General features: G+C 42.3%; 1 protein-coding gene across 1 annotated transcript in view; it reads right to left on the reverse strand.

Moving 5' to 3' along the window:
• PLPP4 (phospholipid phosphatase 4) overlaps positions 1-25620 on the reverse strand; it is an 86458-nt gene that overhangs the window by 49531 nt on the left and 11307 nt on the right. The window contains exon 2 of the mRNA XM_035137980.3: positions 3996-4104. Coding sequence (XP_034993871.2) covers positions 3996-4104 — 109 coding nt within the window. The remainder of the gene's footprint in view (positions 1-3995; positions 4105-25620) is intronic.

Consider the following 25620-nt stretch of genomic DNA (forward strand, 5'->3'; position numbering starts at 1 on the left):
TCCCCAGTTTTCAAAACGATTGCCCAAAACAATGTGAGAGGGGGAATGTGTCTGCTATTTTCTCATCCTCAAATGGTAAAAGCTGCCCTTGCAGGGAAATTGCTGCCACATATTTTTCTGAAATTTGGCAGGCTTCATTCCTTCAGAGAGCATCCAATTCTGGCAGAAAATAGAAGAGGCTAAGTCTTTTTAAAAAATACAAACCAAAACACTAACATATAAATGCCTTGATGAATTTGTTCGAACTTTGGCTGGCACAATCCACTCAGGAAGGATTCCTTTGCAAGTAAATGTCAACCATTTATGTGTAAAGAGGGAAAAGTTATAGGCTTTTTAAGATTCCACATTATAGCCAACAGGGACAAAACAGAGCTTTGGATTTAACCAGTCTGACTGGGACCCAAATAACAAATCAATTTGGAATGACACAGAGCAGATTTGAAACAGATTGGGCTGTAGAATACCTCCAGGTATAGGGCGGTATAAAAATCCAATAAATAATAGAACGCTACAGATACAAGACTAATCGTGTGATTGCTGCACGCCCCTAGCATGTGTGTCCATATGAGACTAGTAACACCAGCATTTCCTGCAGCAACCATGATTTGTGAAGATGACCTCAGTAACGTGAAGTGTGGAGCTGCCCTTTCGATAAAGAAAGCTGCTCGAAAGGTATTCCAAGCAGGTTAAAACAGGTCTCCTAGCCACTGGCAATCATACACAATACCCTCTCCTGATTTCCTATTAATATATGTGGGAATTCCCTCTGTTTTTCTTTAAACTACCTGAGGGCTGAACTACACCTTATTGCAGTAGATCTGTGATTGGCTGTCCAGGTGCTTTTCTTTTGTTAAAAAAGAAGAAGCCATGTGGAGGATGGGCTGCCAATTTGTTTGGAGCACATAGCGGTCCTGGTAATTTTGATGGGCTTCCCTTTATGTGGGACATTCATGATTAGAGCTCCCTGTTCTCTCTCCCCGCCCCCTTTTTAATGAAATTTAGTTTTAGAGCAACACTGCCAATTTGTTGAGAGCAGCAGGTTCAATACTTCCCCCTGAAGTTTTCCCACTCAAAAATCCTCCCCCTCCCGTGGGTGTATGAACTCAACAGTGCTTAGTTTATCTTTTGGTTGCTATTTTGTTGACATTGTTAATACTGTTTTATCGATTATAAATGCTATGTTGACTCGTTAATCATAGGACATGACTTTTGCGTTAATTGTGATTGTGACATTCAGTTTATTTTTTTTAGTTGTTTCTTGGTTAAAAGAGTTTTATAAATTGCAATTGTTTCACCGATCATCTGTTACTCTGTATGCTTTATGCTGTATTTGTGATGTTCCATTTTGTTATCATTATTTATTGTTTGTAAGCCACTTTGGGACTCATTTGAATGAAGAAGGGGCATAGAAATATTAAAAATCAGACCAGTTAAAGCAATCAAAGGTAAGCTACCTTAAATCTTTTTGTGACCTGTACTATCTTTCCCCTATGTATCATCCTTTCCTTTCCTTACACAGTTATCAGATTTGCTGTCCTTTGTCTTAACTATGCTATTTTCCAGCAACAGAAATCCCTGCATGTTTGTCCCTTCCATTGACTGCTATAGCAAAGCCCCATCTTTACAAATTAGCCACCTCAGGTCGCCTAACTCCAAGGTCAGTTCTAGCCCTGACAGCAACCAACTCATAATAGCATAATGAATAAGAGTACTTTGTGTTTATGTGCACCCAAAAAATGTAATTATAAATACAGTGCTATGGTGTGCAACTCTAAAACATTCTTCTGTACTCCCCACCCCCCCTTCAAGAGCCAAGGCTAATCGGTTGTCTTTTGCAAGTTATTATCTCTCCTCAGAATAAAATCCATAAGATAAGCCTAGATGAGATCTCCTCTATATAATTCCAGGTAATGTTTTCTGTCCTGCCAGTGACATTTTCCTGGATAGTGGCTGCTTTCATGGGCAAGACCTTCTTAAAATCAAGCACATTCATTATCTATCCTGGAAGCTGAAAGATACAGAGCTGTACAAACCTTCCAGAAAAGCACTTCATGCCCTCTCATTACTTCAGGAAAACCCACTATCAGATAAGATTTAACGTGTGTGCAGAAAAATATTGATTTTCACTTAGGGCCACTTGGATAATATTGTTCCTGGATAAAAATTTTAATAGGTCAATGTTGAACTGAAACATTCCCCCCCTTTTTTCCCCTTTTAAACAAAAAGGTCAGTGGACAACTGGGCAGTCTTACTGCTATGCTATGAAATGAAAGGAAGCCATGTTTTGCTCCTGAAGTGCAGAACAACACATCAGTATACAGAATTTGCAAATTTTTACCTCCCTCTCCTATCAGGGAGTAGATTCATACCTATCTACGACACCCAAGTACAAAATGCTTATGGCCCCCTGCCAGAAGTGAGGGGCACACTATATATTAGGTGGGCTTGGCCCAGATACAGGCCTAATCTTTTCCCAGTTGACAACTTGTGCTTGTTAAAGAGAGAAGTGCCATGAAAAAAATACCGTATATGCATGCAGAGCTGACCTCAAACATTTGGCCATCTGAGGTAAAAGACAAGATAGTGCCAGCCATTCTGTATACAGAAGACAACATGATTGGCAGTTCAGTATTACTTCAGTGCTGGTGACAGGATCCTGTCCATACAGGCTATGGTGTTTTTTGTGGTGGGGAGGGTGCTACATGGTGCACTCAGCTCTGATCTCTAACAGAACAGAATGAGTAGTGATTCAGGATGAATGGCTATAGGGCTGTCCCTGACATATATTCTACCTAAGGTAATCACCTCACTCTGCCTAATGGTAGGGCTGGCCCTGCATGTATATCCTTTGCAGCAGCTTCAGCCATGCATGTGCCCCATGAAAGGCTAAGGAATGCAGAGGACTGAATCCATGTTGCAAAACTTGTCTGAGCAATGTCGAACCAAAAAAATAAAAGCTAGCCTGCCTGCTCAATACACCCACTGGTGCTGAAAACAATTATATACTTCAGGCCTACTGGCTGGTGCTGAACTCATGACAGTCCCACATCTCACATGGCAAATGCATGTGGTGCATATGGGCTGTTATCTCCCTCAGCAAACAGGTTTGCAGTACACAGCAAGGTCCTCCAGCTGTAAGACACCAAACTGACTTGGTAATATCTCCTGGAAAGCCAGATAGCATGATGGCACAGAGTCCATGCAGAAAAGCAGGGAACCCTCTAGCATTCTGGCCCACTCCCTATTAGAATTATTCTACTGCCATCTGCACTGGGAAAAGAACAGAACAGTAGGCTAGAAAGACCATCAGGCTAACTGCTACAAGGATGCTTTTTCCTCTCACTCCTCCAAGGAAGCGTAGATGGCAACGATGAAACTGACAAGTTGGGGAGGAGATGTGGTGGATATTGAACAAGAGATGGGTGTTTAGCAGCAACCGTTTGAGTTCCAGAAGCTTGCTTTGATTTACAACCACTATTGCATCAATATTTAAAATGCTTTGGGATCCATGTTTACCTGACACAGGGAAAGCAAACTGGCACCAACCATTTCAGTTGCAGGCAGACATTTTTTCTATTTCCTGGGCATCTGAACAGCACCAATGATATGATATTGTATGGTTAAATCTATTTCAAATAATGCTCTTGTAATACACACATATACACACACACAAACAAACTTTGGTTGTAAATCAGTTTTGGAACTCCTGGAGAGGGAGTGATATATAAATTGAACAAACCTAATTTGACTGGCAGTCAACAATTTATAAAATGAGAACATCAATCAATCAGAATTTGTGACAGGGTGGCTTAAAGAAATGTCATACTGTCCTTCACACCAACATTCAAATAATACCATGTTCCATTTATGTTGTCGCTGCAGCCTACAAATGTAACTGTTCTTTTAAGAATGCATTATTTCCAGTTTCGCTAACGCACAGTCATCAAACAAGCCTCATACAGCCATCAAACAATCATTAAATCTCTAGTACTTACAAACATGAGGCGTGTAGGTATGTTGTCAGATTCAACCAAAGGGTTTTTATAGAGCCAGATCTCTTCTGGCTGAATAACTCTCTGGAATGGATCCAAAAATTCTGTAAAACTAAACAAAACAATAAAAGAACACATTGTTTCACCATGTACCTGGAGCAAGAGACCTCAAAAAGTGCATCACAGGAGATTCCCACTTGCCATAATGAAAGAGAGACATTGTTTAATCAAGTGCAAGCAAATCCAAGGCAGAAAATGTTTGTTTATCTCCCTTCTTACCCTTACCCATCTCTAGAGTCCAGGGTGAATTCTATATTACAATATGCAAACAAAGACATAGCAAAATAAAACCAGACTAAGAAAGCAGAATACATATTATGAGTTGTATTCAATGAAGCTGTTGCACTTGTGCAATGGAACTTCCCTACCTACCCCCAGCAACCTCTCATTGTACACTCTCAAAATGGGTTAGGGGATTCTCCAGAGCAGATTTTTACAGTTTGTAGGAAAAGAAGAAGAAGGTGAAGCCATGTTACATGAATGGTACTCCACTCACTGCTTTATATCTCCAGTTCCTTATACCATACAAGCTGGAGTTTTCCTCACACCACTGTTGTCCCAAATGAAAAGGTTTCAGCAGCATGAAGGAAAAAAAAACCTGAGTTAGGTGGTAAACTTACAAAGCAGTAACAGGCAGTATTTGGAGCAATGAGTCAAAGACAAAATGCCTGAAGTATTTTATTGTTGCCCAACACACTTAGGAAAATAATAAATTTGTTCTTCAGGAGCAAACTTCCTCATCAGCAACCTGTGAAAATATAGTACTCTAGCCTCCTCCTTTGCCAAACTGTAAAGGAGGATTGTCCCATTGAAGAAATCTCTTTCCAAAACATTTGGAAACCAAAGTGCGGCTTCCAATTGGCTGCAGGAAGCTCCTGCAGCCAATCGGAAGCTGCGGAAGCCCCATCGGACGTTCGGCTTACAAAATAATGTTCAAAAACTTGGACACTCACTCCTGGTTTTTGATCGTTCGGGAGCCGAAATGTTTGACTCCCAAGGCGTTCAGGAGCCAAGGTAGTACTGTACTTGGAACTACCTGAAGAGCTTCCACAGGGCAACCACAGGGCAAACTGACCCCCAAGAGGCACACATCTGTCAAAGCTGCCACAAATGGCCACACATAGAAACACAGGAGCCTGGCTTAGGTTGAGTCGGACCACTGGTCCATCTAGCCTAGTCATTGTCTGCATTCACTGTCAATGGCTCTGCAGGGTTTTAGGCAAGGCTCTGGCCAATCTAGAGATGCTGGCAAAGGAACTTGGGACCTTCTGCATGCAAAGCAGATTCTCTGCCAGCAGCCACAGACCTTCACACTCATGCATCTAAGATCTGCAAACCAATGATGGGCTCAGCAACAGTGGGTGTGGCCCAACAGACACAATTCTCTATCCAAGCAATCAAGAGGTATTGTCACAGATCAGGGACGCAGTCTAGTCAGGTTAAATAACTAGAGGAAGGCCCAGGGCAAAAAAGGACTGTAGCCTGGATTGGTATAGCCTGGACAGAATTCTATAAATCCCTGGAAAACTACATTCACCCTCTGGGGCTGAGATTCCCCACCTGTGATCTCTTCGTTTCCTCCTCCCTCCCAGTCTTGCATTGGATGGGTGAAAAACCTATTAAAATGTGTTTAGAAACCTTTTTGAGCAGGCTGGCCTTCACAACCTGTGGCCCAGCAAGCCAAAGTGACCCAAAGACTCATTAAAAATAAAGGGTTTGCTACCTTTCTGGGAATGCAGAAGCAAAGGATGAAGTGTTGTCATGCATCTGACATGCTCGAACGCATGCTGCATTCGGCATGCCAGCTCATCAGGCCTGAGTTACCTTTTGTTTTATAAAGAAAAAGTAAATGTAGTCACAGCAACATAATTCACTGCATCTAAATACTGTCAGATTGCTTCCTTCTACATTTCCTCTTCCGTCTATCTAAAATGCTCAAATTATGTCTTTCAGCCATATGCGGGGGAGGGAGGGAACAGGCAAATTAACCCGATAAAAGCGAACAATAAGCAACTAGAGTCACAACAGAAAAAGAAAATCCTGCTGAAGACTTGGCTGCAAATCCAAAAAACAAAACAGCACCGCCCCCCTCCCATCAAAAGACCAGATGTATTTCATGCTGTTTGTGAACGCTTCATATATGAACTCAGCAGCACAGAGGCTCCTAAACTCTACAGACCAATTATTGGAGGTCTTGGCAGACCACTTTTTTGCCTCTCTTTTTTTAGCATTTGTAGTGCACTGTGCTAGATACTAAAGTCATCACGGGGGGGCTGAATGAAGCTTGTGGACCCCTGGTGGTCAATGGGCCTCATTTTGGGAACCTCTCCTGTAGTATATGAATTATATTAGTGGGCCTTCTCAGTAATATCACCTACCCTGCAATCCCTCCCCACCCCCTCAGCAAAGGGCTGTTCCAAAGGTGCAAACAACTCCTAAAGACCTATCCATACGTACCGGATTTCCCTGGCTCATAACATACATTGCACTCCTCTGTTTTATTGATGTTGGTGATGGATTCTATGTTTTTACTGATGTATTTCTTTGTATTTTAAGCTATAGTGTGTGTGTGTGTGTGTGTGTGTGTGTGTACGCTCATATGTGTGTAAAATTATTCTGTTTTAAGTAAACCTATTTAAGGATTTCTTATATTAGGCAGTCTATAAATATTATTAGTAAAATAAACAAATTAGGTTTTGAGAAAGAGCTTGTACAAACAGAATAATTTCTCTGGAGTTAGGGTTACTTTTCTCCCATTATGCTCTTCCACATGGTCATAAACAGCCCTTCCATGATCAGAAAAGGCTTTCTGCTAGCAAAAGGGGATGCTTGGATCCAAGCCATTATGTTTCAGCAAACAGGAAGCTCTTGGCTGCCAATGTAAACAATGGGTTTTTTTTTCCTCTAACGAAAGAATGAAGTCACAATCACTTTCCCCCCCTCTTCTGAAATATCATAAGTAAACCTGTCTTATCTATGACTCAGCACTACTAGCAACTTTGTGTGCAATTGCTGAAGTGGCCATTTTACAATCTACACACACAAATACACACTGTGTTTGTATGTTATACATCTGTGCCATCAAATTGCATAACATCCATTCAGAAATTAATGTGATCAGGGGCTCACCCGAAAAGGCTAATCCTAACAGTATGTTTTCTGAGCAAGAGTGTTTTCCAGAACATACCTACAGCATAATAAGCCATTTCAATGAGCACATTTCCATCTGTCATCCCCAATACACACCCATGAACTCCATGCAAAATAAATGCCATTAGAACCAAATGCCAAACTCTGAACCAAGAAGTTGGTTCAAAGTTACTGTTTGCATCAATCAAATATGTTCACATTTTGATTTCATTGCACCATTTACTCTACTTTTCCTTGTCACTAGAAGGGAGCGAGGGAAGCTCTGGAAGTCCTATAGTGAAACCCTCTTAGTACGACAAACACCCTCTGCCAAACACTTCACAGGGATCAAAAGTCTATGGCTATAGCTATGTTGTTGTTTAGTCATGTCCGGCTCTTCGTGACCCCATGGACCATAGCACGCCAGGCACTCCTGTTTTCCACTGCCTCCTGCAGTTTGGTCAGACTCATGTTGGTGGCTTCAAGAACATTGTCCAACCATCTCGTCCTCTGTCGTCCCCTCCTCCTTGTGCCCTCCATCTTTCCCAACTTCAGGGTCTTTTCCAGGGAGTCTTCTCTCCTCATGAGGTGGCCAAAATATTGGAGCCTCAGCTTCACGATCTGTCCTTCCAGTGAGCACTCAGGGCTGATTTCCTTCAGAATGGATAGGTTTGATCTTCTTGCAGTCCATGGGACTCTCAAGAGTCTCCTCCAGCCACCATAATTCAAAAGCATCAATTCTTCGGCGATCAACCTTCTTTATGGTCCAGCTCTCACTTCCATACATCACTACTGGGAAAACCATAGCTTTAACTATATGGACCTTTGTCGGCAAGGTGATGTCTCTGCTTTTTAGGATGCTGTCTAGGTTTGTCATTGCTTTTCTCCCAAGAAGCAGGGGTCTTTTAATTTTGTGACTGCTGTCACCATCTGCAGTGATCATGGAACCCAAGAAAGTAAAATCTCTCACTGCCTCCATTTCTTCCCCTTCTATTTGCCAGGAGGTGATGAGACCAGTGGCCATGATCTTAGTTTTTTTGATGTTGAGCTTCAGACCATATTTTGCGCTCTCCTCTTTCACCCTCATTAAAAGGTTCTTTAATTCCTCCTCACTTTCTGCCATCAAGGTTGTGTCATCAGCATATCTGAGGTTGTTGATATTTCTTCCGGCAATCAAACTCCATGGACAAAGACAACAGGCAATAGCTATATCACAGTATTAAAGATGTAGCAACCTTGTAGATGTGGCTGGAACTTTGGGCTTAAACACATCTCCGTGTGCCCATTCACTTTCCCCCAGAAAAACCCATCGTTTAGCACTGAATCGGAACCAACAGCAATCACATTTTCCACAAAATTGCCTTTTGTTCTGATTTAGTGCTGAAGGGCGGGTTTTCCTAGAACAAGCAGCAGGGCAAAGCCAAAACTGGTGAAAGTGTGAACAAGCCCTAAGCAAGAGAGAGTCAGGAGTGCAGACAGCAGTTTCCAGAAGACATTTCCAAAGCAGCCATCAAATCATGAAGCCCAAACAATGGGTTTGGCAAAGTCAGTTGTTACTGTCTTGCCAGAGTGGTGCAATGCTCTAGTTATCTCCCACTTGGACTACTGCAATGCGCTCTATGTGGGGATACCTTTGAAGGTAACTTGGAAACTGCAATTAATCCAGAATGCGGCAGCTAGAGTGGTGACTGGGAGTGGCCGCTGAGACCATATAACACCGGTCCTGAAAGATCTTCATTGGCTCCCAGTACGTTTCTGAGCACAATTCAAAGTGTTGGTGCTGACCTTTAAAGCCCCAAATGACCTCGGTCCTGTCTACCTGAAGGAGCGTCTCCATCCCCCATCATCCACTGAGGTCCAGCGCTGAGGGCCTTCTGGTGGTTCCCTCACTGCGAGAAGTCAGGTTACAGGAAACCAGACAGAGGGCCTTCTCGGTAGTGGCGCCTGCCCTGTTGAACGTGCTCCCAGCAGATGTCAAAGCAGTAAGCAACAATTTTACTTTTAAAAGACAACTGAAGGCAGCCCTGTTTAGGGAAGTTTTTAATGTTTGATGCTGTATTGTTTTAAATATTTGGTTGGAAGCCGAATATTTGTTGTTGGGCGGGTATTATTTCTTTTGCACCAGGCTCCAGCTGGTGGATCTTGGGGTTCGAGTAAAAAAAAAAAGTAGTTTTCATAAGTTTGAAGTGTCTCTTGCCTCTCCACACACACCAGAGTTCCTTCAGGAAAGTTCAGACAATGATTACTCCCAAAGACATTCGCAAAAGAGAAAGACTCTGGCCTTTTATTGTTTTTTCAGTGAAAATAGGAGGGTCTTTGTATTTCATCCAGAATACCATGTGTAGGCTGCCAGCTATATATCAGTCATCAGAAGCAAAATACTTACCCTGGTGTTCTTTCCTTTTGCCCTTTTCTGTACAGTTTGGCATAGAAATGTGTATTTGCTGAAGGCTATGAGCAAACATTTAAAATCTAAAGCTATGATACAGATGCCAGTAATCCAATGGAAGACTATTTGCTTTTTAATAAGACTTTCCCAGAGAACACAGTTTTCAGAAATACCATGGAAGTCAAGATTGCCACATTTTATAAAAATTGGTTTGGGTTTCTGTGCTTTTTATTTTATGCTTTGCTGGAGGACCCAACGTGAAAGGTTTTAGACTCAGACCATAGTTAAGGGACAGGCTTAGATGAACTCAGTGAGGACAGCTATCTGATTGCTTCAATATAATTGATGTTTGAATTATTTCACAATCAGAAGGTAGCTTTAGCATTTATTTCATCATATTCATGTTAGTTACTTCACACACTGCACCCAGCCGCAGTCTCCATCTGGCTGAGGCTGCACCTTCTTGCATAAACCTCCCAGAGAGTTTACCTCCAAAATATAGCAAGCCTCTCAAAAGTATATCACCACAAATTTAACTTGAGAATGGTCTAGAGGACAACTTGCTCAAACCTTCCTTCCTCCCGCAACCACCTGCAAAGTGAGGCCATCTTTGAGAGGATGCACATCAAGACTAACTGGAAAGACTCCAAAGGATGGAAAAGAACATGCTTGCAGGTATCGAGCCTAGATATCAAATTTGGAAGTAGAAGTAGAGTCAAGGGACTCCATCATAGAGAGAAGAGCTCCATTTTGAGAGACACCCTTTGGTGTGAATGAAGGAGCCATGATGGGCCTCCAGTTGCACTTGGACTTAGCAGCCCTGGCCAGCATGGCCAAATGCCAAGGATGATGGAAACTGGAGTCCAACTGCAACTAGTGGCCCATGGCTCCTCCATCCATATCAAAAGCTGCTCATCAGCATGGCCAATTGCCAAGTTGTAATCTACACAGGGCAGTCTGGAGCAGGTCGGGTGCCCTAGCACTGAGGTGCGGAGATCGCTCTGGCGCTCCTGCCCTCGCAGCGGCATGCCTGGTTTCCGCGCGGCTTTGCCGCGCAGCGCCGCACACCACCCCGCCTCCCGGCCCAGCGCCCTGGCACGCCGCGCCACCAGGACCGTACCTAGAGCCAGCCCTGAGTCTACATACCCTAGGAAAACCACAGCTTCCCCATTCCTGACAGGAAAAGGAGGAATAGAGGTTCCACTCATGAAAGATGTGGAACAAGCTTTCTTTACTAAATAATAATGATACGTGTGTTGTAGATTACTTCCTAATATAATCTGGGGTAAAGGTAAAGGTAAAAGACCCCTGGATGGTTAAGTCCAGTCAAAGGTGACTATGGGGTTGCAGTGCTCATCTCGCTTTCAGACTGAGGGAGCCGGCATTTGTCCACAGACAGCTTTCTAGATCATGTGGCCAGCATGATTCAACCAATTCTGGTGCACGGAACACCATGATGAAGCCAGAGCGCACGGAAATGCTGTTTACCTTCCCGCCATAGCCGTACCTATTTATCTACTTGCACTGGCACGCTTTTGAACTGCTAGGTTGGCAGGAGCTGGGACAGAGCAATGGGAGCTCACTCCATTGTGGGGATTCAAACTGCTGACCTTCTGATTGGCAAGCCCAAGAAGCTCAGTGGTTTAGACCACAGCGTCACCCACATCCTAATCTGGGGTACACTATTTAGAGATTTTTTTAAAGTATTAAGAAGTTCATTTAAATGCTTTTCAATAAATCAAATAAATACATTACTAATAATTCTCTCCTTTTTTTCACTACTTAAACCTCACCTTTCATGCCTTGAAAATAACCACCATAAACGTTAAGGAACCTTTGCATCACAAAAGAAACTTTATGTCACCGTCATGCATATTTAAGATACCACTTTAAAAAATGGTTTTTGATCCTCTTTCTAGTTCCTCTGCGAATAAATGACTGATACGAAATTCCTTACTGCCGCTTTGATGAAAAGCCAACCCAAAAGGAAGCCAGAAGCTGGGGCATTGGTGAGGCAAGATAAGTACAAATGCCGGTGCTTATCACTGTCATCCTGTTTGCCACATGGAAGTTGGAGGAATTCTATTAAACAGAACAAAATGTTGCTGACCAGTTGTGCTGCTCAAATAAACTGCTTTTATTTGAGCGCAAAGACTCCCCAGAGCAGGGAGGGTCTTTTCAGGACAGCTGCAATTCATTAGTCTGAAGGGTGCAATAAAATAAACAGAATGTTATTACCAAAATATTAAGTTGGCATTGACAATGTCGCCCACTTCTACAGGGCAACCTTCTGCCTTCTTCGCTGAATATATAAAGACTGTGACAGATTCAATGGAGCAGAGAGTATGGACCAGCTTCAGAAGCCCATAGGATGACTGCTGAATGAACCACTGTGATGGTTACTAACCCTTATGGCTTCAGTCTTTCTCTGTCTCTGAATGCTGGTTGCTGGAAACCACAGCAGCGGAGATGATGCTGAACTCAGGGTGCTGCTTGTAGATCCCACTGGCATCTGACTGGCCACTGTGGAAAAAGGATGCTGGACTAGATGGGCCACTGGCCTGATCCAGCAGGTCTATCCTTATGTGAGTGCACAAATTATGGTTTCTGTATGTATAGCCCCCACACAGAGGAGGCAGTTCATATCAATGGCCATACAGTCAGAAGCTGTTTGGAGAGATCCCAAGGTAGCTGCAGGGGAGACACCATCACACCGATTATTGCTGTGGACCCCTGTCCAAAGGATATTTGAGGAGCTCATGTTTTGCAAATTCCACTAGAAGCTGTCCTGATCCATATCTCCTGGTCTAATGCATGGATCAGAATTCAGTCATCCATTAGGTTTTGCTCTTCTCCGGGCATTTCTGTTTTCAGCTAAAAGAGGCAGCAACAAGCATTTCAAAATGTACATTTTGAGATGAAATCCTGTAAAATGTTCATCTCGAGGAACAAATGTTTCCATTCAGATCTGAATTTTTCTTTGGGGTCTTAATAAAAACCTAAAAAATAATGTGAAAACTGGAAGGAACAAACCTATGAGTGTGCACATGTAAAAGTGGCACCGCTTAGGAAGAGACTGCTTTGTCCATCCCTAGCCTGCTGCCTTCATATTTTCCTGGGGTGAGGAATCTGTGGCTACAACTCCTATTGGTTCTGACCATTGGCCATGCTGGCTGGGGCTGTTGCAAGTTGAAGTCCAACATCTGGAGGGCCAGAGATTCCTCACTCCTGATATATATCAGAAGGGTGTGAAGACAATAGATTTAGGATGGGGGAAGAAAGATGCTTGCCAGACCTGAGAGAAGGAAAAAACTAAATTCCAGCAACACATTCTATTTCAGGGGTGGAAAAATGGTGACTGACACCTTCCCTGTCCAGACCCTTTGGCTATTTTTGCTGGCACCAATGGGACAAGCAAGACCTGGGACTCAGATATAAGCTGCAAATAAAATGTTTAAAATGTGTTGTAAAGTGCAATATACAAATGTGACACTAGTTGGCGAAAGTGAGCTATGCCAAATTCAATGTATTTTTCAAAACTTTCTTTTTTTAAAGAAAATGCATTTTCACAGCTTTTTTCTTATATGTGTGTAGGTTCCACCCTAGAGAGCCACAGATTCCTCACCCATGCCCAACATACAGCAACATTTGTTCTTCTGAAAAACTATTGAAGTATAGAACGCAATTATCTAAATAATTAAAAGCATCAATAATTATCCTGATCTCCCCCAAACTTGAACAAATGTTCATCAAGTATATTTGTTGTGTTCATGCAAAGGCTTATTGCAAACCGTAAGATTTATAGTTTGACCAGGCTGTTAACACAACTGCAAATCAAAATTTTGCTCCTGTGTCGTAAAGGGGAAATGTTGCATGATAACTTTCTGAACAAAGTAATATGCAGTGTTTACTCTCAGTTTTGATTAACAGTCTTCAAAAGAAAACATGAGCCTCTATTGCCTTTGATTGTCCTAAGGGACAGAGGGTTCTTAATATTCAGCAAACACACCATGCAAAGAATTCAAAGTTTGTTTCAGAACTGAACAGTTCTAGTATCTCATTTTTATTCTTAGTCACACTGTAATTAGGGATTGCTTTAAACAAAAACAAAACACCACACCACACCAAATATTAAGACAGCAGTAATGGCAACTATTGGGAATAGATAATATAGTTTTCAGTAGGAGGCAGTCTAGATGACAAAGTTAGTAAAGCATGGGTCAAGAATCCAGGAAGCTCAATTAAAAACAAACGGCAAGCCAAATGAGATTCAAACATAAAAGCGCATTCCAGGTACAGTCCAATGCTAAAATAGTACATCGCTATGCAAAGACAGTGAGTGCAGCAGCTGTACCAAAGATGCCTTTCTCACAAGAAGCTGAAAACACCCACCCTCAAGTTCAGGGGTCCCCAAATCTTTTGGGAACAGGGGCACATTTGGAAATCTAAGAAATGATCAAGAGCACCACAAAAAGCAGCCAATACCCCACTTCCAAAAAATGGGCACCCACCCCAACAAACAAAGGCCTTAGTGGGTGCCAAGAGTGGGGGGCATGCCCAATGGCACTGTGGTGCCCAGTGGTGAAATATTGGGAACCTGAGTCCAAGTAAAAGCTCTATGGCAATAAACCTATACACAGTTAAAAAGGTAAAGGACCCCTGACAGTTAAGTTCAGTCGCAGACGACTCTGGGGTTGCGGCGCTCATCTCGCTTTACAGGCCAAGGGAGCTGACATTTGTCCGCAGACAGTTTTTCTGGGTCATGTGGCCAGCATGACTAAGCCGCTTCTGGCTCAACGGACGACCGAAACCAGAGCAGTGCATGGAAATGTCATTTACCTTCCCGCCAGAGCGGTACCTATTTTCTTGCACTTTTTTGGCATGCTTTCAAACTGCTAGGTTGGCAGGAGCTGGGATTGAGCAATGGGAGCTCACCCTGTCAAGGAGATTCGAACCACTGACCTTCTGATTGGCAAGCCCATGAGGCTCAGTGGTTTAGACCACAGCCTGGTTACACACAATTATCTGGGAGTAAACCTCTGGAACTTAACATGCATTAACTTGCACAATTTTATACTATAAGTTTATTTTAAAGTATTCCTCTTTGTTTCGCTTGAACTTACTACCTTAGAAAAGGAGCACCTCTGAAGCCTGTAGCCCTTCAATTACTGTAGTTGTTTCCTGTTCATATTAGATATGAATTACGGTAGCTTTAGTGGTACCTTAGTCCTCAAATGCCTTGATTCTCAAATGCCGAAAACCCGGAAGTAAGTGCTCCGGTTTTCAAACGTTTTTCAGAAGCCAAAGGTCCAATGTGGTTGTCGGCTATTGTTTCTGGGGTGCCTGCAACAATCAGAAGCTGCACCTTGGATTTCAAACATTTCGGAAGTCAAACCGACTTCCAGAACGGATTAAGTTTGGTGCTTTTGTTTTTGCTATTTATTTTGCGTTTTTGTTTTTGAAGCTTTTTCAGTTAATTTGTTTTTGTGACTGTGTGGAACCCAGTTCAGCTACTGATTACTGATTGAGTGAGTGAGTGCAGAAATGGATAAAAGCCCCCCCCCCATCCAAACAATGACTATCATCAGTGCAAGTAAGGGGAAAAAAATAATCTTAATTTTTATCATCTATTTTATAGTATAGTACATTGATTATTGCTTTCATTTTATGGATCAATGGTTTCGTTAGATAGTAAAATTCATGTTAAATTTCTGTTTTAAGGGTTGTTTCTAAAAGTCTGGAATGGATTAATCCGTTTTGCATTACTTTCTATGGGAAAGCGCGCCTTGGTTTTGAAACGCTTTGGTTTTGGAACAGACTTCCGGAACAGATTATGTTTGAGAAGCAAGGTACCACTGTATTTAATTAGTCAGGTCCTCCTGTCAGGTAAGATCTTGAATTGTTCCTTTCCTCTTTTCAAGATAAAGAAATTTCTTCTTCATTTATTTTCTTTTAATCTCCATTTGTTTCAGTTCAGTTTTATCATAGTCGTCAAAAACTAGTGTGGAGCAAACTCAACTGTAATTAAGGCAATCACTTCTAATTCAGAGGAACAGCAGTTTTTATCCACTTCTTTTCTAACTCTCAAAGTAGCTTCCCCTTCCCAGAAATAGTGTCTCATTTGCAAAAGTTAACACAAAGGATACAGTAATTGAAACAAAATATATCTTTGTCTATTTAAATACATATATAAAATTTTAGAAAACTCAAAGGGAATAAAAGGGTCTCACACTGTCCAAAGTTGCGGCTCCCTTATCCTACCTGGGTACAATTCACCTCCGGTTTTGATGGACATGGATAAAATGCATAACACACCCATTGGCCAGTCACATCTCCCCTCCATGCAATAATGTGTTCCTCCTCTGTCAAACAGAAATTGCTTTTATATACTGTGAATCTGGTTGACTGACTCCACAGGCCTGGAGCAGTTACCAAGCTATGGACTATTTATCTCCTATCCTTCGGGAGGAAGGGAAGAGCTACTGGTAATTTTACAGGAATCACTGGTGTAAGTAAGTAAAGGATCAGCACCCACTGTGCCCTATTGAGTCAAATGCTGGGGAAATATTATAGAATCTAAAATTGCACTGGGATACTAATTGGCAAGCAAAAAGTTATTAGAACGCACCTGTATTTTCTGACAAACTTGGATTAGCAATCAGAAAGTCTGTCTCGCTTACATTTGTTTATTAAAATCAACTTCCCAATGAAACACTAATTTGTCGTGCACATCCTCTCCTGGGTATCCCAGATGAATAACTAGGAGTGACCTCAGAATGTTTAACAACGTTGCTTCTTTGTGGAATCTGACTCCGTATCGTTTCAAACATGAAAAATTCATGGTTGTGCCCTGGAGATACTTTAAGGAAATCATTAGAAATAATAAATTACTTTTAAAAGGGAATTTCAGTGGAGAGGGATATGTCTTTGTCCTAGTCCAATAATACAGATAAGATAAAGATCCGCTATATATTCTTTCTTGTTGCTTTTAACGTCAAGGAAAATCAGCAGCAGTTCAAAAACTATGAGTTCTAATTCTTACCACAGTCAGAAGCTTTCTGCGGAAAGTCCTTGAGAATGAATGAATTTTAAAAGTTTGTACACACACAATTTATATCCAATAATCTGCTGATTTTGCCATTCCCAGTTTATTGTAATTTTATGCTGATCTTGATATCCCCATTAGTTTCGCTAGGGTATCTGCCATGAAATATACAATCCTGATAGATACTCTGCTGATAAAGAAACAACAATTATACATTTACAAACGATCAAAGTTTGCTGAGAGATTTGGAAAGTCGAATGTGAATGGATCCTTGCAACTAACTTACAATGTTCTCCGATAAGCAGGTAGGGAGGAAACAAAGGCTTTAAGCATGTCTGTGGAACCCAATAGGCTTTTTCAGTAAGCCACCAGGTGTTCTGTAAATCAAGTTCTCTTCTAAGCATAGCGGGAGCTTATAGCTGCTTTTTTCTGCTTTCTCACTCAGCAGATGGTTCCCAAACCTGCTCTTCTACCTTACGCTATCCTATGGCTATTCTCACGAGGAATCCTATTCGGCATAAGGGAATTTCCCTTTAAAGAAGGGAGAACTTGACAGCTATGCTCCAGTGGAAGATCTCTTGCTCATATTCACTCTGCCTATATTTAATGGCCTAAATCTCACTGAGCATCAAGACCTCTAAACAGAGGTGCCAACTTGTGCCATAGACTTAGGGGGGCCAAGGTCACATGTCATGTTACACATGAGACGCACTAGTGTGACATCACACACACATCCTTGGAATGAAGCTGAGCAGGGAGCCAAGCATGGTGTGGCTTCTATGGCCAGCAGCTCATCCTCTCTCGCACTCGGCTTCCTTTTACAGCAGCAGCAGCAGAAGTAGCCAGCCACATCGCCCAAAACAGCTCACCCCTCATGAGCTGGCACTGCTGCCCCCAAACCTAGGTATTCTAAGGAAGATACAGAGGAAAGGAATTACACATTTGCCCCCAACTAGGGGTCTTCTCAGCCCTTCCTCTGGCTTCTAGTCTGAAGATATAACACTTCTGCCTTTTTCAGACTCACTGAACCCCAGTAACACCCCCATTCCTTGCAATATCATCAATTCTGCACATAAAGACTTGACAAGGCTTTTTAAGACAGCACAGTAAGCTCCTTGCGGGAGGAGTCAACTTTCCCAGCCTATTTATGGCCCTGTAGCTTACAAAGAGGTATGGGTGAAAACCAGTATCGGATCACAAGTTTTGCCACTCTATGGAGATGTATTGTAGAGAATTCTCTAGCAAGACCCAGGTGGAATCTACACACATATAAAAAACACTGTGAAAATGTTGGGTTTTTTTATTTTAAAAAAGTTTCGAAAAATACATGGAATTTTGCATAGCTCACTGTCGCCATCTAGTGTCACATTTGTATATTGCACTTTACAACACATTTAAAACATTTTACTTGCTGCTGTGAAGGTGAGTCCCAGGAAACATTACAGTTAGTGTCATTGTAATTGTAATTAGGACCATACTGTATAGTGCTATACTGTGTCACTAAGTGTTTGCGGCTGAGGTCAGGAGTTTTCTGTTGAAATTCTGTTCTCTTTTAAGAGAGATAAACTTCTTGTTTAGCTACCTGTTCAGTGTGTCCTCGCAGCTTTCCATGACAGCTTTTTTTAAAGAAATAAATAAAACATTTATACCGGTAGGTACAGAATCAGCACATTTTTAAAATGACTCTTGCTCTTGCTGAGTTTGTCTAAGATCTACTCTGGATCAAACTGAGTTAGAACAGTGATTTAAAACTAATTGTGTGTTGATTATGTACCTATGAATGAAATGCATTTATTTATTTTAAAACCCTTCAGGAAAAAGTGTCATAATACTGCAAAATACTTTAAACGAAACACAGAAGAGAGAAAAGGTACCTTTTCTGTCTTCAAAGTAGTGTGTGTGTGTGTGTGTGTGTGTGTCAATACTGGGAAAATAACATCAGAAGAAAGGCAAATTTATAAATCCCACTTCGTAGTCTAATAAAACACATTAATGTGATGGTTGGGGGTGGGGACTTTAAGATGTCAAGCAAAGCAATGTACAATCCTATAAAGGTTTATTTTGAAATAAGCCCTGCAGTGTTCAATGTGGCTTACTGTCTACTGTGTTTAGGATTGCAAACATGCACATTACAGCTTTAATAATGGAGGATGAAAAACAGTCTTGGAGGCACAGTAGATAGGAATAAGCCATCACAATCCCGTAAGTATCTAAAACCAGATCATGGAGCTTAAATAAGTTTTAGCCCTTCATTCCAACCATGGGGATGAACTGAATTTCATTTATAAACCCAAAGGAATTGTGCAATAGCTGAATAAATTCCACCTCTACTCAGTAAAACATATGAAGACCAATGATTCAATAACAAACCATTGAGCTAAACCATTGAGATGTCACAAGTAGCAGCCGCCATTGACCCTTTTCAGTACATTACTCATTCTGGGCCCCTGACATTCAAAAATTGGGAGGGCCTCCTGTAATAGGGAATCTTCTGTATCCATAGGGACTCTTTGTGCCTTTTAGAACCCTGCTTTTCCAGGATTTTGAAATGTGTGGGGAGTCTCCATGAACACAGGAGTCTCCCCGCTTCATGCGATCACACCCCACCCAACCAATCAACTCAGAGAAGGTAACCAGAATGACAAGGGGAAAGAGAGTGAACATACTAATCCCTACAGCCCCCTCTTATGGGATTACTCTACCCAGCAACACAATGCCTGACCAAGGCTTCAGAATTTAATTTGATCTGAGAAGTACCATAACTGAACAGAGCTCACATAAAAATATCCACTCCTAGTGACCTCAAGCTTTCTTCATTTCAGCAGTACAATTTAGGGTGGGTTGGGGACATCATTTTGTCGCTGCTATCGTTAAACAAATAGGAGTCAGAAATCCTTACTGATCTAATACCAATCACCCAGGGATCTACCAGCATGTCCAGATCTACCTTCTGCCAGCCACTGACTTACAAAGGAAATCTGGCTGACACAATGTGAAACCTTGCCCCACACATTTTACTTGTGTCCAAATATTTCCGAGAGCGTAATAAACTAGCTTCTCTTCTTATTAATTAGATAATGTTTGGTGGGCTCTTAAGGATGTGAAAAGCTCTATAGAACTGCTAAGTATCACAGTTTCCGATGTGACAGTAGTGAACCATTGAACCAAGAATGATACAGTTCAGTGAAGGGAAAAACTGATCAAACAAGCTCTTTGCTTTCCTTTTTGTTGCCATCTCCCCTTAGCAGTGCTATGAAAACAGAAGCAAGGCAAGACGTAATGGCTTTCAACGGTAGATATGGAGGTGCAACAATTGTCCTAATTTTAAGAGCAGGTCAGAGTTGTGCAGGGATGGGGAATTGGACACAGGTTGTTGGACTCCAACTCCCAACAGCATGATCAATAGTCAGGGATGCAGGAGCACAAGTTTTGAAGGCTAGAGATGTGCAACACGTAGACCACATCAGGACCAGGTTCATATCCTGCAAAGTTGTTGTTTTTCTACTGCTTGAGCCCTTACCAATCACTGTGTGGCTTACCCAGACCACTCACACACCAGGAATGTATGATAAACATGCATTTGCTTCAAAATAATTCACAAATAAGCATCATTACAGTAAACCATAACTCCTTTTCCCCAATTGTCACTGAGTCTCCTTGGCTTCTTGGAAGCAAGCAGCTTCAGCGATCCAGAGTGTGCTTTTACCCTCCAAGTAGGTCAGCCAGCCTGGAAGATGAGGCAGAGCACATCAAGCTGGAGCTTGACGACCATAGCAGGGTCAGGATTTTCCGCCGGTTCTTCTGTAGCAAACGCACCGTTCCACTTGAGGTGTCCTGCTGCCCACATTGTTCTCTCTTAGCTTGCCCAGCATCCATCGAGAACTGGATTGTCAACTCACTAGAAGGGGCTTAACTGAATTCATTTACTGAAAGAACATACAATGGAGGTCACATTGCAGAGTACTGCTCCATGCAAGGGGAGATCCTGATTTGCAAAGGATCCTCTCTTCCAAGGAGAAGCTCTACATGTGCACAATGGAAAGAGCCCCCTTCTCCACAGTTGTTGAACACATGTCTAGTGGGATTTATGACCAGCCTGGGTTAGGATACAGGAGCACAGCAGAAGGGCTGCCTATGAACTGTGCTTGAGGCAGAGATAGTGGATGGGTTGGAGCTCCTTTAATTTACTTGATCAAGCCCAATTTGTGGGTGAGTGAAGGACAGGCAATCCTTTTGGGGCACCTCTGTTGTTGCTTGGGCCAGCCCTTGCATTTTTCTTTGGTGGGTTTACTAACAAAATTCAATCTGCCTTGGATTCCTTTTCTCATTCCAAGTGTGCAGGGATAGGCTGCCGGTTTTGGTGATGAAGGAAAACACTCTGCACATGCATAGGCACTGTTCTTAACTTTTGCTGTACATACTCCAGAGCTCAGCCTGACAAGAAATCTAGGGCTGCTGAACCCATCTGCCATTTAAATTCCACTCTCCAAGAAACACATCCTCTCTCACAGTGCTGATATGAGGCAGTGGGAATGGGGAGAGAAAGATTTTCTAGAAGGGTATCTGGATATCTGGAATTTTCCCATATTTTTCAGTAGAATCCTGTAACACAACTACATGGGAGTAGGCACCATTAAACTTAGGGGGGGACTTATTTTGGAGAAGAGATCATACATTGGTGGAGTAAATCAAAGGAACTTCTGCATAAATATGCATAGCACTGGACTGAAAGCTTCATCACAGTCTCCGAAACTGCTCTGTTTTTTTAACCATGCCCAGAATTAAAATGCTGAAGAGACAGAGAAGAGTTTTCAAAACACACTGTTCTCCTTGTGGATTAATTCAAAGCAGGTGGTTTTATAGCCTTTAGAACTAAATGAAAATCATCATTCATATTAGTGGTTTAAATTACAGAAAGGCAAAGGTAATTCATTGAAATCCCCTAATGTAGGGGAAATATAAGCTTCACTCTTGGTAGTCAAATCTGAAGACAATAGCATCTTCAAAGAAGTCACTCTCAATAGGAAATTAGTTTCTACTGCAAAGATGGCTTCATACAGCTACATACATTTTGTCGTCAAAACACTGATTTCAGGGAGGCATATAAATATGGCTCAATGGTTCGTACAAATGCTTTTGTTTCACCACCCCTTTCCTCCCCTTTCTCTGTGTTTTTCTTGTATCTGCACATTTCCTTTGCTCCTCCACTACATCATCTTAAATTTAAGCATTTGTGGTTCACTGAGTTGTGCCTTGTGCCACAGATATGTCATTCTTGATAGGACAAGAGGAGAACAACATCCAACAAAATTACCAACCATGTGACTGTTATTGACTAAAATCCAGATCCTCCAGCTTATGCACTTCAAAGTATGCTTCTGAAGACGTAAGGGTAACATTTTCTTCCTATGCAGCTGTGAAAGGCGGCAGGGAGCCTTCCCTTTACAGATCTGAAATTGGCAGACCATGTCTTGTCCAGGTTCACAGTTCAGAGTTTTGTTCAGTTATTAGAAATCACAAGATGGAGATTGCAAAAATAAAAAGTAACTGACAGCAGCGGTGCCAAGAAGCAGTCTCAGAGCCAAGTCCTCCTTATTTATCTACCACAGTAGAAAAGGTCGATGATGTTGTTTTGCAACAGAATGAATTATATTTCTCATTGCAAGTGAAAAACACGCACTTGGTGGCACTACAGCCTTCCCACAATACAAAATTGCAATGGAAATCAATTGTAACCAAAATTCAATCAACAGGTTCAAAAGGAAAACTGGCGACTTTTTTGGCTGGTGCAACAATGTAGCACACTCACATTATAACTGAACATCCAGACATTCAACATGGAATAGAAAAGATGGAGACATAAAATGATAATGCCCAATTTATTTGCAGAATCCGTTTCACAGTCTTGTCTCAACAAGAGCCCTTGACAGCTTCATTGTTGAAGGGTTACTGAAAAATGACAACAAGGAAGATGAAATTGACAATGATGTGGAAAGTGCCAAGGCAGCAGGGACTGGTACCCATTACAGCTGGTGAGGTGGAAGGCAGGCAGCCCACCAGCAGATGCAGCCAGACCAGCAAGGAAGGGCTGGGCCATGGGAAGTAATCTGGAGCAAGCCCGGAGTTGGAAGCCAGGACTCTGGATCAAAGAGCAATCAAAGAGCAAACCAGGAAGCAGAACCAAAATATAATTAGGATCCAATGGAGAACATGCAGGCAAGGTGGGAGAACAAGTCAGAATTCAAGGAAAGATCAGAAATGCAGAGATGTGCCAGGTAGAGTTTGCTGCTCAAGCAAGACACAGATGAAAAGGGGGAAGCCTTTTATACCTTTTCCTGCAAGGAAAAGGCGATGATCAGCCAGGGTAGTGGGAAGTGGGGGGCAGTTAAGAAGGTTTCTTAATGCATTTCAGTGGTTTACCACATGAGGCAGCCACACTTGTACTGGTACTTAAGCTGCTCTTGACAGGAAGCTGGAGAAGAATTTCATCACCTGTGAAAACAGGAACAGAACAGCCAAGTCCAGGGCCACCGAGTGACTCAACCATAACATGACATTAGAGGTTGGATAGTCATTGGTTAGGCATGATTTAGTTGAGATTCCTGCATTGCAGAGGTTGGACTAGATGAGCCTTGGGGATCCCCTCCAATTCTACAATTCTATGATTCATTCCCGGCAAAGACAACCATGGGACGAATGTGTCAGGGATGAGATGAGTCGGACGAGGAGGAGTGGTGGCAAGCCCCCCCCCCCCCCGGAAGGATGCCCCCACAGGAGGAATTCATACCTGGAGAAGACTGGTGGCAGCACTCTTCAGAAGAGGGAAGTGGGAAGACCAGAGCAGGAGGAGGAAGAAGTTGAGCCAGAATCAGGCCCTTGTGAGGAGAGGAGCAGGCGGGGCCCCTCCCCTCCTCCCTTCACAGCTGTAGAACATAGAGCTGATAGCCAAAGGGAGCAATTAGAGGCAATTGCAGCTCGTAAAAGGCATGGTGGTGAGCCGGCTACTTAAGGAAGACCAGCTACCCCATTCTCTAGCACCTGCAACTGCTGTGCTGAAGCACAAGGTTGTTCTTGCTTGTCCTGTTCGCGACTCCAGCCTCTGGAGCCTGGCTAGTCCTTGACCAGGGCTGCAGGGGTTTCCTGTCTCATGCATGACCAAGATCTCTGGACTCCTGACTCCATTGGTTCCGGCTTTTCCTGACCCCCGTGTGACCACCTGACCTCGCCTGGCTTTGACTCAGACTGTCACCAACCTCAGCTTTTCCTGACCCCGGTGAGACTACCTGACTGCAGTTGGCTCCTGTTCCGCACCTTGAGGCCTGGCGTTTCCTGCCTGACCGCCGCCTTCAGTGCGCCTACCTGTCAGCACCCTAACAAAATGTAACAAACGGTTCAGCAGTTTAGTTAACTCTGTGCAGATAGCAGAGTTCAGAACAGATAAGAGAACAGTCGGGAACATTAATTTGTCATTCAAATGCCCACAAAATTTTGACAATGTCTGTAGTTTTAAACATAGGCTACCTTCTCATTGTAATCTCAGAATTTCCAAGCATGTAAATACAGGGAGGGCAGACAGAGAGAATCAACTTTTGACTCCTGGGCTAAAAACAACCCTTAAGATATGTTTGTCCTTACTGCTCTTCTTAAGTGAGTATTTCATTGAGGGGGGGGGGGCTGTCACCAAACTGCCTTTGCTCCTTCCCTTCCTTGCCATCTTTCTGACAGTCCACCCTGGTCAAAAGACAGGTGCACAGACATCTGGAAATCATATAAAATTGTTCTGGTTTCTCAAGGAGGCCATTTCAAGAAAAAGTTGTATCTGAGGCATCCTGAAAACCCACCAAAAATCTTTCTGCAGAGGAACCCCAATTCACTGTCCATCAAGTCATATCAGTGAGAGCATGAGACAAAATTACTCTGTCTGTATTAAATACATAATCTTCTGAAGATCAATTGCCTGCGCTGTTGGATGGTCCATTTTCTACTCACCACCACAATTTTGTGCCAAGATGAAAGCTTTAATCCTTTCTGCTTACCTAGTACTAATGCTTCTTATTATAAATCACCAGTTGTTTGCTAGTACCTTGAAGTACATAAAAATGACATGTTCCATGTTGAGGGCGCTTGCAGTAGTAAATGAGAGCCACTGTCTCCCTCTCACACACACACCCCGCAGAAAAACCTCACATTGAGGACATTGAGATTAAATATAAATAAGGTGAGAGACAGGACCAATTTGATGAACTTTTGCATCATCATACAGCAAAGGAGGGAGAGAAGAAAACATGTTCGTATCCTTGTTTCTCATGGAGACTGAAACATAGGATTCTATCTATAGTCATCAGTGAATGTATTTGTTATGCCACCCACAAAGGACAGGTCTGGGTTACCAATAGCTGATTAAGTCTTAACTTACGTAGGATTACACAGGTTTAATATAATAACTATTCAATAATAATAATGTACATGTCTATACAGATTACATCCATATCACCCCACAGATAAACACATGTCTCCAAGGGATGCTGTTAACAAGATATTGCTTCTAAAGCACAATCCAATTACCCTGAATGACATTTCTACTGTGAATTACCTCTCAATCAGTGAAGACCTCAAGTTATGATAAAATGGCCCTGAAAAGATGTTGTTCTTAATCAACACGTGAAACAATTTTTAATGTTAGACAATGTCACCTTAATCAACACTAGGTCCCAGTCATGGCTCCAGTAGCCAAATCTGAAAAGTCACAAAATAGCATTCTTTTTACGAATGCCATCTCACCAAAAAGCTAATTGTGACCAAATAAAAGCATGCATGGTATGCAGGCTTTTTTGCGGTTTGATAATGAAAACTAAGTTACTTTGCATGTTCCTTTATTTAGGATGGCAGCCAGGAAATCAAGAGCTAAGTTTGTGACTCAACTATGATTTTTTTCTGTTGTTTATTTTTTGCATTCTGTTTTGTTATGGCTTTTAGCTAAGCAAATAAAATTATTACCTACCTAA

The sequence above is a fragment of the Zootoca vivipara genome, chromosome 5 (assembly GCF_965207765.1).
Source record: "Zootoca vivipara chromosome 5, rZooViv2.hap1.1, whole genome shotgun sequence".
In the NCBI taxonomy this organism is placed as follows: Eukaryota; Metazoa; Chordata; class Lepidosauria; order Squamata; family Lacertidae; genus Zootoca; species Zootoca vivipara.